General features: G+C 62.2%; 1 protein-coding gene across 1 annotated transcript in view; it reads left to right on the top strand.

The window, feature by feature from the left end:
• The window catches only part of Hmcn2 (hemicentin 2), a 104,383-nt gene that overhangs the window by 39,225 nt on the left and 52,392 nt on the right, over positions 1-12,766 (top strand). The window contains exons 25-39 of the mRNA XM_077108747.1: positions 209-339; positions 549-696; positions 947-1,073; positions 1,867-2,021; positions 2,785-3,063; positions 4,313-4,594; positions 5,096-5,204; positions 5,315-5,484; positions 7,224-7,378; positions 7,766-7,862; positions 8,346-8,441; positions 9,067-9,243; positions 10,646-10,803; positions 11,148-11,271; positions 12,422-12,597. Coding sequence (XP_076964862.1) covers positions 209-339; positions 549-696; positions 947-1,073; positions 1,867-2,021; positions 2,785-3,063; positions 4,313-4,594; positions 5,096-5,204; positions 5,315-5,484; positions 7,224-7,378; positions 7,766-7,862; positions 8,346-8,441; positions 9,067-9,243; positions 10,646-10,803; positions 11,148-11,271; positions 12,422-12,597 — 2,384 coding nt within the window. The remainder of the gene's footprint in view (positions 1-208; positions 340-548; positions 697-946; positions 1,074-1,866; positions 2,022-2,784; positions 3,064-4,312; positions 4,595-5,095; positions 5,205-5,314; positions 5,485-7,223; positions 7,379-7,765; positions 7,863-8,345; positions 8,442-9,066; positions 9,244-10,645; positions 10,804-11,147; positions 11,272-12,421; positions 12,598-12,766) is intronic.

The following is a 12,766-nucleotide window of genomic DNA, read 5'->3' as shown; positions in this document are numbered from 1 at the left end:
CAGTCCCCGGGCAAGGCTGCAGCAGGCTTCTGCTGGGGCAGATGGTGACAGGCAGACCTCTGGGACCCCAGTGACGGCCTGAATGATAGGCCCGGGGGATCTTGGGAGGGGAGGGAGTCTGGGCTTCCTGTCCAGGCCACAAGGATGGGCTGGGACATCCCCGCGGCTCGAGGAGCTGGGGACAGCCCTCTCCTTCTTGCTTCCCAAGTGCCCCCCAGCATCCGAGAGGATGGGCACAAGGCCAATGTGTCGGGCATGGCCGGGCAGGCTCTGACACTGAAGTGTGACGCAAATGGCTTTCCAGCCCCTGAGATCATATGGCTCAAGGATGGGCAGCTGGTGGGTGTCCCCTGGGATGGGTGAGTGGCAGAGGGACTGGTGTGGTGGGAGAGGTGACAGGGGTCTTTGGGGATGCAGCAGGGTTGGGGGCAGTGGAGCACTGCGGTCCTGTGAAGAACCCTAGGGGAGCGCCTAGTGGGAGTGCCCGGCGCTGCCCAGGCCTCAGTCTCAGTGCTGGTGTCCACCCGCTACCTTTGGTCTCTTCCCAGGTCTCTGAGACAGACAGCCACCACCTCCTGGACAGGGCCCGGTCCCTCCACTTCTCCAGGGTCCAGGAGGGTGATTCTGGGCTCTACACCTGCCGGGCAGAGAACCAGGCGGGGACTGCCCAGAGGGACTTCCGTCTCCTTGTGCTCGGTGAGTGAGGCCCGGGCCTTCAACCCCGGAGCCTGTGCCTGCGGCACACAGGAGCACGAAGGGCCCACGGTGGACCCAGCCCTGTCCTCCTGGAGCCAGCAGCAAGGGACCCACTGGATGGTCACTTGGGAAACCGAGTGAAGAGTTACAAAGAGCAGCGCCCAGGCCCACAGCAGGGCTCCCTCCTGGGAGAGGCCCCGGGTCTGCAGGGCTGCTGGGGTTTGAGCTCTCCCCCACCTCTCGCCCCCAGTCCCTCCTTCTGTGCTGGGAGCCGGAGCTGCCCAGGAGGTGCTGGGCCTGGCCGGTGCGGACGTGGAGCTGGAGTGTCGGACCTCAGGGGTCCCCAGGCCCCAGATGGAGTGGACCAAGGACGGGCAGTGAGTGGCCCTTGACAGATACACGGGGGTGTCCAGGCTGGGGTTGGTGGAGGGGGGATCGGGGTAGGCTGGACTCTCAGGGTGAGCCTGACAGGACAGCTGTGCCCCCAGGCAGAGGGCAGCACAGGGACCACCTGCCTGGGGGAGGTGCCCAGCAGACCCTGCGCTGGCCTCAGTGAGGGCTTCTCACTCCATCAACACTCTTATATTTTTTTTAAACCACTTTATTCATTTTAAGGTAAAATCCACTTGGTGTACAGTTCAGTGGCATTTGGTGTGTCCACAGCATTGAGCAACATGGCCACCACCTACCCCAAGGCATTTCACCGCCCCAGAGGGAAACCTGGTGCCCACTGGTGGCCACCTCCCCTTCCCTTCCCTCTGCTCGGCAGCCACAGTCTGCCTGGTCTGTGCAGATTGGCCTGTCTCCACCGTTCCCACGAGTGGACGGGACTCGTGCCTTTTTCAGCTCTCCGCACGTTTGTGTCTTCAGATGTTGGTGGGCTTCATTTTATTCATTTACTTACATGCTGTGCTGAGATTCGAACCCGGGGCCTCACACATGCCAGGCACACGCTCTGCCACGGAGCCACGCCCCAGCCCGCCAGTGTGTTTTTGAGGTCCACCCTCGTTGCCGCGAGCATCAGAATTCCCTTTCTTTTGGCGGCCTGTATTCCCTGTGCCCGTGGAGCTGTGCTCTGTGACCCGTGACGGGCGTTCTGCCGGCTTCTGCCCTCTGGTGGCCTCCAAGCAGCCTGCCTCTGACGGACGGCTTTCCCCGACACCTTTCCAGGCCTGTCCTTCCTGGAGACCCTCACTCCCAGCTCCAGGAGGACGGCCAGGTCCTCAGGATCGCCAGCAGTCACCTGGGGGACGAGGGGCGGTACCAGTGCGTGGCCTTCAGCCCAGCAGGCCAGCAGGCCAAGGACTTCCAGCTCAGAGTCCACTGTGAGCCCCAGCCCCTTCCGGGACTGAGAGGGAGGATGGGGCAGGAGTAGGGCCTGGAGGGCAAGTCCCCAGTGCAAGGAGCACCTCCCCAAATCCTCCGCTTCACTTCTGCCACCTGGGAGGGTTCCAGTGACCCTGGGAATGGTCCTGTGGCTTTATTCAAATCGGTCATTTTACACCGAGACACACTTACTTAAAGGGTGCTTACCAGCTGTTAATGGAAGGAGGCAGAGACGAGTCCAGCCGAGGGGCAGAGCCCCCCCGCCTGCCTCTGCTCCCTCTGCTGAAAACAGGAGTAGAGTAGAAAGTGCTAGAAGGTTGGGGTCATGGGCCCCAGACAGAGCCTTTTCTTACAGCTTGGTCTGGAATCTGGGTTGTCTCAGGCCACACCCCTGTTCCCCACCATCCTGGTACCAGGGTGGGGGACCTGCCCAGCCCCTCATTTCCCCTCAGAGGGGAGACTGAGGCCCAGAGAGGGGGCGGGACCTACCTCGGGTCATGCAGTGAGTTAGAGGCCAAGTGGGGTGCCAAGCCCAACCTGAGGCCCCTTCTCCACCTGCATCTCCTGGGCTGACGGGGCTTGTGTCCCACCCGGGCATGACCCTGAGCTGCCCCACACCCCACTCCCCGTCCCCCGCAGTAGGAGCTGTGACAGGTGCTGGTGGCCCACGGGCGTGCTCATGCTGCTCTGTGGCGGACACCAGCCCCCGGGGCAAGGGACACAGCTTGTGACCATCCCTCTTCCCGTGCCTGTCCTTCCCAGCACCCCCCACCATCTGGGGCTCTAAGGAGACAGGCGAGGTGGCCGTCATGGAGGGCCACCCAGTGCGGTTCCTGTGTGAGGCCCGAGGAGTGCCCACGCCTGATATCACCTGGTTCAAGGATGGGGCCCTGCTGGCCCCCAGCACTGAGGTGGTCTACAGCAGGGGCGGCCGGCAGCTGCAGCTGGAGAGGGCCCAGGACTCGGACGCTGGCGTCTATACCTGCAAGGCCAGCAACCCTGTGGGGGCTGCAGAGAAGGCCACCAGGCTGGAGGTCTACGGTGAGGGACGAGTGGGCCCGCTGGGGCGGGTGGGGAGGACTCTGACCGAGCAGGCCTGCTGCCTCCAGAGGCCAGTGAGGGCACTGCTGGAGTGGTCAGAGGCAAACAGGGTAATGGGGCCAGAGAGTCACCCGGAGCGGGTTCAGCTCTGCGCCCCCTTGTGCAGGGCAGGGACTGAGGCCAGCGGGCAGGGCCTGTCTGGAATCCGGGCCTCCCTCGAGGCTTAGCGCTTTTCTCTAAATTCCCCCATGGCCATGAACCACTGCGAGGCGATTGCCGTGCCCACGGCTTGCTGTGGCTGCACGCAGGGCTCTCCCCAGCTGAGCCCGACTATCTGGCTGACGAAGGCCTCGGGCATTGGCATCACCATGTGGGGGCGAGCCCAGCGAGGTCTTGCCCTGGGTCCCTCCTCGGGAGGGTCTGACTGCAGTTGTCACGCTGGTGACCTCAGCACGGGCCCACCCTGAGGGCTGGGCTCTGGGGACACGCAGAGCTGGGAGGGCTGGTGCGGAAGGGCCTCCGTGAGGTGTGCAGGGCAGCGTGCCGTTACTGGGGTCCTCCTGGCCCCTCCCAGGAGGCAGCCCAGGACTCCGGCCTGGTGGGTGCCAGCCCCAGGGGCCCTGAGGGGAGGAGGGCTGAGTGGGCCCATGGCAGCTCTGAGCATGGGCCCAGCTCTCAGCCCAGGGCTTGCTCTGAAGCGGGGTGAACATGTCGTGTGGGTGCTCACCACAGCACCTTGGAACCACACAGGCTGAGACCTTGACTCCCAGTGCACCCCTGCCCAGGCCCTGGCGTGGTCAACTCAGTAACTTGGAGCATACCCCAGAGGGCGAGGGCCAGTGGGGGCCTCTGTCTTGGCCACTTAGGATCTCAGCACGGCTCAAATCCCAGCCCCAGGCCACTGCTGGCCGAGTCAAGAGCCGCTGCTCTCAGGTTTACCCACTCTGCCGCTCCTGCCAGGGAGGAGGGACTTCAGGAGCAGTGGCCCTGGGTGGGACCCGTCACTGTCGCCACCTGCCACGTGTGGCCCTTGGAGACCTGTAGGCCAGCCTGTGTCCACTCAGGACGAGCTCACAGGGTGGCTGGCAGTGGGGACGGAGGGAGGACCCTGCAGGGCCGGGGGGGGGCGAGACCTCCCACAGGGGTCTTGAGGGGTTCCAGGAGGAGGGGGTCTGCTCAAGGCTCCAGGCAGCGTGGCCGAGGAGGCCGGGAGCCGTCCCCGCAGCCCTGAGCAGCCCCTCTTCCCTAGTCCCACCCTCCATCGAGGGCGCTGGCGGAGGGCCCTATGCGGTGCAGACCGTGGCTGGGAGGCCGGTGGCGCTGGAGTGTGTGGCCAGAGGCCGGCCACCCCCCACACTGTCCTGGTACCACGAGGGGCTGCCTGTGGTGGAGAGCAACGGGACGTGGCTGCAGGCAGGTGGCAGTGCGCTGAGGCTGGAGAGCCTGGGGGAGGCGTCCGGAGGCCTGTACAGCTGCGTGGCCAGCAGCCCGGCCGGGGAGGCGGTGCTGCAATACTCCGTGGAGGTGCAGGGTGAGCCCCGGCCATGGACCCCTCCCACCACTGTGAGCTTGACCCAGCAGCCCCCGGGGTGGGGGGTCAGAGACATCTCCAGGGCCTTGCATGACAGATGAGGACACTGAGACCGGGCTGGGGTCAGCAGGGACAGCAGGGTTAAGCCCTGAGATCCACAGTCTCTGCCCTTGCCCAGAACCCTGGGGCAAGGTGACCCAAGGCAGAAAACACCATAAATTAAAAACAGACAGAAATCTTCCTAAGACGGAAGCTGGGCATGGGCTCTGGTTCCGCTCAGCAGCTCTCGCCTCCCAGGCAGACCCTCCCTGCTCTGCCTCTGTGCCCGCCTGCGTGGTGCCAGAGAGACAGGGAGGAGGCACGCAGGACTCCTAGTGGGGAGGGGACACAGCCTTGGGGCCATTTACAGGGACATCAGGGTGAGGTGTGGCTGGGGCCTTGGGAGGGATTGCGCCAGGGTCCGCTCAGCTCTGACCACCCAACGGCCTGTCCTGCTCACAGTTCCCCCGCAGCTCCTGGTGGCCGAAGGCCTGGGCCAGGTGACTGCCCTCGTGGGACAGCCCTTGGACCTTCTCTGCCAGGCCTCAGGCTCCCCGATGCCTACCATCCAGTGCGTATGGCCATAAGGCCGGGCTGGGAGGGCAGAGAGCACGTTCCAGGCTTTGGGGGGAAGGAGCTGCATCCTGTTCCCAGGAGAATGTCCCCTCCCTGCCCACCTAGGTGGCTGCAGAACGGCCGCCCAGCTGAGGAGCTGGCTGGGGTTCAGGTGGCCCTGCAGGGGTCCACACTGCATGTCAGTCATGTGGAGCTGGGCCACGCGGGTCTCTTCGCCTGCCAGGCCACCAACGAGGCGGGCACCGCGGGTGCGGAGGTGGAGGTGTCTGTGCATGGTGAGCTGGTGCCCTGGGCTCTGGGGCAGTGGGAGCTGGGAAGGACATGGGGCTGGTTTCCTCTGGAGGGCATTTCTGGACTGGACTTCCCATTCCCCAAAGAAGTGGGCGTGAGAGGCTGGCCTCCACCACTCATCCCTCGTCACCTCTCCAGTCCAGTCACTGCTTCCCTCCCAGCTCCCGTTTCTGTCCCTCCATCCACCCATCCGTGGTCCATAGCCTGCCCACATTCAGTCCTCTACATAACGTGGCACCCTCTCACTCTGCCTGGCTCCTCCCTGTCTGTCAGAGCTGTCCTGGAACCCCCTCCTCTAGGAAGGATCTGGCACTGCCCAGCCTCTTTAGGCCACAGCCCACCACCCAATGGGATAGGATGGCTTGTGTGCATCCAGAGCACTGTGGGGGCTGGGGCCACCTTTCTCTGCTGCATCTGGAGGACTAGGACAGTTCTGGGCACAGAGTGGCTCCTCAATGTGCATATGGACATATGGACAGATGGATGAATGGATGGATAGATAAATGGATGGATGGATAAGTGGGTGGATAGATGAATGGGTAGGTAGAATGGATGGTTGATGGGATGGATGGATGGTGGATGGATGGATGGTGGATGGATGGATGGATGGGAAAGCAGGTAGGTAGGTAGGAAGATGGATGGATGGATGCATGGGTGGGTAGTGAGGTGGTCAATGGATGGATGGATAAGTGGGTGGATAGATGAATGGGTGGGTAGAATGGATGGTTGATGGGATGGATGGATGGTGGATGGATGGTGGATGGATGGATGGTGGATGGATGGATGGATGGGAAAGCAGGTAGGTAGGTAGGAAGATGGATGGATGGATGCATGGGTGGGTAGTGAGGTGGGAGGGTCAGTGGATGGATGGATGGATGGGTGGATAGATGAATGGGTGGGTAGAATGGATGGTTGATGGGATGGATGGATAGATGGATGGTGGATGGATGGATGGATGGGAAAGCAGGTAGGTAGGTAGGAAGATGGATGGATGGATGCATGGGTGGGTAGTGAGGTGGTCAATGGATGGATGGATGGATGGGTGGATAGATGAATGGGTGGGTAGAATGGATGGTTGATGGGATGGATGGATGGGTGGGTGGATGGACGGGCAGGAAGGTAGGTGGGTAGGAAGATGGATGGATGCATGCATGGGTGGGTAGTGAGGTGGTCAATGGATGGATGGATGGGAGGGTCAGTGGATGGATGGTTGATTGGATGGATGGAGTAGGGAGATGAGTGGTTGGATGGATGGATGGATGGGTGGATAGATGAATGGGTGGGTAGAATGGATGGTTGATGGGATGGATGGATGGGTGGGTGGATGGACGGGCAGGCAGGTAGGTGGGTAGGAAGATGGATGGATGCATGCATGGGTGGGTAGTGAGGTGGTCAATGGATGGATGGATGGGAGGGTCAGTGGATGGATGGTTGATTGGATGGATGGAGTAGGGAGATGAGTGGTTGGATGGATGGATGGATGGAAGGTGATTGGGTGATGGGGGTGAGTTGGTTAGTGTAGGGATGATGGGTAGATGGACAGGAGAACTTTTAGAGGGAAAGGAAGTCCTTCTCCTAGATAGGTGCTGTAGGTGGGAAGCTAAGACCAGTCCTTGGCCCAGTCTGGCAAGGCTCCCTCACCCCCAGGCATCAAGGGGATTTCTGGGTGCCCACTGCACCCTTCCTGAGCCTGACCCTGGCCCTCCTGTCTGCCCCTGCCCAGAACTGCCGTCGGTCAGCATCCTGGGGGGTGAGAACGTCACGGCCCTTTTCCTGCAGCCCGTGACCCTCCAGTGCGTCGGGGCTGGAGTGCCTCCCCCAAGCCTCCGCTGGTGGAAGGATGGGGTGGCCCTGGCCACCTCGGGGGGGAGCCTGCAGGTATGTGGACAGCTTGGCACAGCTGGACAGGCCACTCTCGGAGGCCTCAGAGACCCTAAGCAGGGTCTTGGCACCTGAGGGTGGGATGGGCACTGAACTCTCTCAGCCTGGGGACACTCCGTGGACCCTGGGCTGCTGGGGCTGGGTGCTGACCTACCTGGGAGCTTCAGTTGTCAGAGGGCATGGGAAGGACATGGTGCTCAGAGACCAAGACCCTGCAATCGGAGCTCTGGGCCCGTAACTCCCTCCCAGAGCTTTCCTGCCCCAGGGGTCACCAGCAGCCTGGCCTCTCACCATGTCCTGCCCTTGCTCTGACAGTCCCCAGTCCTGGACTCCACCTTCCCACACACACAACCTCACCGCCCGCTCTGGCCCCTCCTCCCCCAGATGGAGAAGGTGGACCTGAGGGATGAAGGCGTGTACACCTGTACGGCCACCAACCTGGCCGGGGAGAGCCGGGGGGACGTGGCCCTAAAGGTTTTGGGTGAGGAAGTGGCCTGGGATGGCAGGTGATCCCTTAAGGGCCCCTGGGGCCAGCGTATGGCTGGGAAGGGAGGAGTGACAGCATTAGCCACGGCTCCGCGGCCCTGCGGGGGTTCTGGGGGGTTTTCAGAGGCGGGCCCTGCCCCTGCGCAGTCCACTTTGCTTGTTGAATCATTTTGGGGTTCACTTGTGGTCTTGCAAGTGTGGGCAAATCCCTGCCCTGGCCACATGGATGCCTTCTCCTGGTGTGCTGGCCCCAGTCCTGCCTGGCAGGTGCTGGGGCGTCCTGTGTAACTGCAGCGGAGACCGTAGGCCACGGCTTTGTTCTTGGGCTTGGTTCCAGGAGTGGGGTCCCCTGTGCAGGGAACAAGCTTCTGTAAAGCCCTTGACCAGGACTCTTGGGGAAGATGGGAGTGGGATGGGGTTCCTGGGCCAGAGCTGCCCACTGCCCACACCTCCAGCCTGGCTCTCCTGTCCCCCCCAGTGCCCCCCAGCATCGAGCCAGGCCCAGTCAACAAGGCTGTGCTGGAAAATGCCTCGGTGACCTTGGAGTGCCTGGCTTCAGGAGTGCCCCCTCCCGGTAAGACCCCTCTCCCCTTGGCCGGAAGTCCCCTCCAGCAGGGCCCAGTTCCCACCTAATGAGGCCAGCAAACGCCCCGGCACTGCTGAGCTGTGGACACTGTGGGGCAACAGCAGGTCCCTGCCCGCTCCCCTTGCCCTCCCCAAAAGCTGCTCACCCATCGCGCCAGGGCGTCCCCAGGGCCTGGAGGGCTGAGCTGGGTCTGCAGCAACCCGTGAGCTTCTGCTCAGAGTTGGCGACCTCACGGGGCTGGCCTGGGGCGGGGCGAGGACCAGGGACTCCAGTTCCTTTCTGTCTGGGTCTCTGGACCAGTGGTTGTGGAAGGGGCTGGGTGCTGGGGGGAGCTGTGGGTATTGGGCACTCAGACTGGGATAGGTGGTCAGGAGCCCAGGAGGGAGACCACCCTCCTGTCTCCATCTGACCTGGGTGCCCTTGCTTTTCCTGGGTCAGGTGACCCTGGGAGGATTTGCCCCCTCTCATGGGTGAGTTCTGGGTGGACCCTGGCAGGAGGTACAGAAGCTGAAGAAGCATGTGGGGTACCCCGACTCCTAAGGTCACTGGGGCTGCCCATATTTTCTCCAAAGTTCTCCCTGGTGAGAGCTCCCATCTCTCATCTCTGTCCCAGATGTCTCCTGGTTCAAGGGCCGCCAGCCTATCTCTTCTCGGACGGGGGTGACAGTGTCAGCTGATGGGAGGGCCCTCCTCATCCAGCGGGCTCGACTCTCTGATGCTGGGAGCTACCGCTGTGTGGCATCCAATGTGGCAGGCAGCACGGAGCTACAGCTTGGCCTGCGGGTCAATGGTGAGCCGCCTGGGGGCTGACTACAGGGGCCCTTCCCCCAGATAACCTGTTCCTTCCAGAGTAACAATGCTGCCCATTCCTCCACTTGTTCTTCTTCTCACTGACTCATCTACCCATCCTTCTGCTCATCTACCTGTCAATGCATCCATCAACCCCTCCATCCACTGTCCATCCACCATCTATCATCTGTCCATCCACCACCCATTCATCCATTCATCCACCATCCATCCATCCATCAATCCACCATACCCACCCAATCATCCATCCATCTACTAATTTATCCATCTATCCATTCATTCATCTGCTTATCCAATCATACATCATCCACCCATCCATCCACCCATTCCTTTATCCACCCTCCATTCCTCCATCCATCTACCATTCATCCATCCATCTACCATGCATCCATCCATCCACCATCCATCCATCCATCTACCATCTATCCATCTATCCACTATCCATCCACCATCCACCAATCTACCCATCCACCATCCACCCATCTATTCATCCTCCCATCCATCCATCCATTGTCTACCATCCATCCACTCATCCACCATCTGTACACCTTTCCACAGTCTACCCACATATCCATCCGTCTCTCCATCTATTCGCCTATCACCTCATTTACCCACTCCCTGCCCATCAATCCAATCATTCATTCTTCTGTCTGTTCATCTTGTATCTAGCCACAGTCATGAGCATGCTCTGAGAAAGACCTGGCCCTATAGCCCTGAATAAGGAGCCAGCAGCGTTCACCCACCACAGCAAGCAGTGATTAGGTTGTTGCCCAGAGCATGGCTCTGCGAGACCTGCTGCAAGAGCTAATAGATGTGAAGTGCTGCTGAGGGCTGTCCCTGGGGCACCGGGAAGCGTCATTGACAGCTAGGAACCTACCCTGGTAGCCCTCCAAAGCTCAAGGCTGCAGACTGGGGGATCCGAGAGACTGAAAGGAGGGTGGGCGCCTGTAGCTTCCAGAACCAGAGAGGGCCGGGGGCCATCTGGAGGCTGGTGCTCCCGGGCTTCACAGGCTGTGGGAGAGGCTGGGCTTCATCCTGGAGCTGGGCAGGGCCCTGGGGCCCTGAGCATCATGACTCCTGCCTCAGGATAGAATGGAATCGCCTGGCCACCTTTTGTCCCCCACCCATCCCCATGGTCAATGACTTCCTGCTGACCTTGCTGGTCCACCTTGGGCAAGTGGCGCCCCCCTGAGCCTCTTTGTCATGGTGGAAGCGTCGTGTGGCCAGGATGAGTGAGGCAACCCTGGGAGCTGTGCAGTGGCTGCCCTTGTCACCAGGCTGTCCCTGTGCTTTTGTTTGTGGCTGTGCACTCCTGAAGGGGCAGCCCAGGCTCTGCCACCTGCAGTGAGGCTCAGCCTGTGTCCCCTGCCACCCCTGTCCTGCAGTGCCTCCCCAAATCACCCTGCCGCCCAGTCTGCCAGGCCCAGTGCTGCTCGGTGCCCCCGTCCGCCTGACCTGTAATGCCACTGGTGCCCCCAGCCCCAAGCTGATGTGGCTGAAGGATGGAAACCCTGTGTCCACTGCAGGGACCCCTGGCCTCCAGGTCAGTAGGGCCAGGTGGCCCCAGATCACTGTCCTGGTCCCTGGGAACTTAGGGTGAGGGAGAAGCAGAGATGCCCCAGGACCATGGGACTGGCCCCATACCAAGGGCTTGCTAGCCACGTGAGGCCACCGTAGTGGACAGCCTGGCCCTAAAGGGTTCTTCAGGACTGACAGCACTGTCCACCAACCAGCACGGGCTGGAGGTTGGGGTGCAGCTCCCGGCTTCCCTCCGTCGTGGGGGCCTCGGGGGTCGGACTGGGCTGTCGGGGTGCTGCAGCAGGCCAGCTTGTCGAGGTGGGTAAGAGCAGCACGGGTGCTGATGTGGCCTTCCCTCGGGGGACACAGGTCTTTCCCGGGGGCCGGGTCCTCACCGTGGCCAGTGCCCGGGCCTCCGACTCTGGCAGCTACTCCTGTGTGGCTGTGAGCGCCGTGGGAGAGGACCGCAGGGACGTCGTCCTGCAAGTCCACAGTGAGTCTCAGGCGAGGAGGTTCCGCGTGGTCTAGGCCACGGTGGAGCGGGGTGTCCAAAGCGGGGCACGGTGACTGGAAGGGGGGCATCGCCTAACACTGTGGCTGCCTTCAGGTGGTAGTCGGACCTAGCACCTGTCCTGAAGTGTAAGTGTCCCCATAGGTGGACAGGCCGGTGGACAGGCCAGTGGCTCTGCATAACCTGTTCATGTTCAGGAAAGTTGTGGGAGGAGCCTGAAACAGAGGAGGGGCAGCACCGAGCTAGGGGCCTGGCCTTCCCACTGTCCGTGGTCCAGTGGAGGTGCTGCCCCTTCCAGAAGGGCAGTGCAGGGCGCTGGTTAGCACCTGGGGTTCAAGTCTGCCTCTGTGACCTCGAGCTGGTCACTCTGCTTCTGGGAGCTTCCATCTCTTCATCTTCAACAGGGGAAGAAGAGCCCCCGCCCTGGGGTCCTTGTGAGACCCACTGAGCCCACAGTGACAGTGGCTGCTGCTCTTGGGTTTCCTCAGAGGGGGTCTTAGGGGGACGGGGACATGCAGGCCTGGGGCGGGGGAGCCCTTCCCCCTAGCACACTCTCTACTGGAGTCAAGGTCGCAGGTGCCTGGGGTCGTGCCCACGCCCCTCACCTGTGTCGCTGTGTCTGACCTCCCTGTGGCCCAGTGAGATGGGGGCTTCTTTATCCCGCCTCCCACTGAGTTGTGTGCAGGGCCTCCCGCTGCGGGCAAGTCGGAGACACAGCGTTCTGGCTGGGGCTTCAGGCCCCAGCCCCGCGTCTCCCCACTGAGCTCCACTGTTTACTTTGATGGGAGGAGGAAAGGGTGGTTCTGGGATTTGATCTATAAATTTCCTGAAATACAAATATTGAATTTTGGTGAACGTGGAGATCGGTCTAGATTCACGAGTAGTCATAAGAAAGGAAGCCGAGGCCTGAGCTCCCATCCCCATCCCCCATGGCGGTGACCTCTCAATGCTCCAGGGCGGTCTGGTCCATTCGAGGCCGGCGTGCGGCCTCCTCTTGAAGCAGGCCTGGGAGGCAGAGGAGCTGGGGCAGCCCCATCCTGACGGCTGTGGCCCAGCTGGGCCCATCCAGCTTGAGGTCTGTCCTGCTGGACCCTCACAGGCCTGAGAAAGCCCCTGTCCCCTCCTCCCGCAGTGCCCCCGAGCATCCTGGGGGAAGAGCTGAACGTGTCCGTTGTGGCCAACGAGTCGGTGGCCCTGGAGTGCCGGAGCCACGCCGTGCCCCCTCCTGTGCTGAGCTGGCGGAAGGACGGGAGGCCCCTGCACCTGCGGCCCGGGGTCCGCCTCTCCGCAGACAAGGCCTTGCTGCAGGTGTGCCGCTGCCCAGTGGACGGCCGGGCCTCTCCCTAGTGCACAGCTGCTCCGGGCAGGGCCTGTGGTGCCCAGCCGGCCACGAGCATCCCTGCTGCTCACTGTGACCGGACCCCCCCCCACGGGGCCCTCCCGGCGCTCAGGGCCCCTGGCCCAGCTCAGCAGCACC

This window comes from Callospermophilus lateralis, chromosome 2 (genome assembly GCF_048772815.1).
Source record: "Callospermophilus lateralis isolate mCalLat2 chromosome 2, mCalLat2.hap1, whole genome shotgun sequence".
NCBI lineage: Eukaryota > Metazoa > Chordata > Mammalia > Rodentia > Sciuridae > Callospermophilus > Callospermophilus lateralis.
The sequence above is the reverse complement of the archived record's forward strand: the minus strand, read 5'-3'. Positions and strand labels throughout refer to the sequence as shown.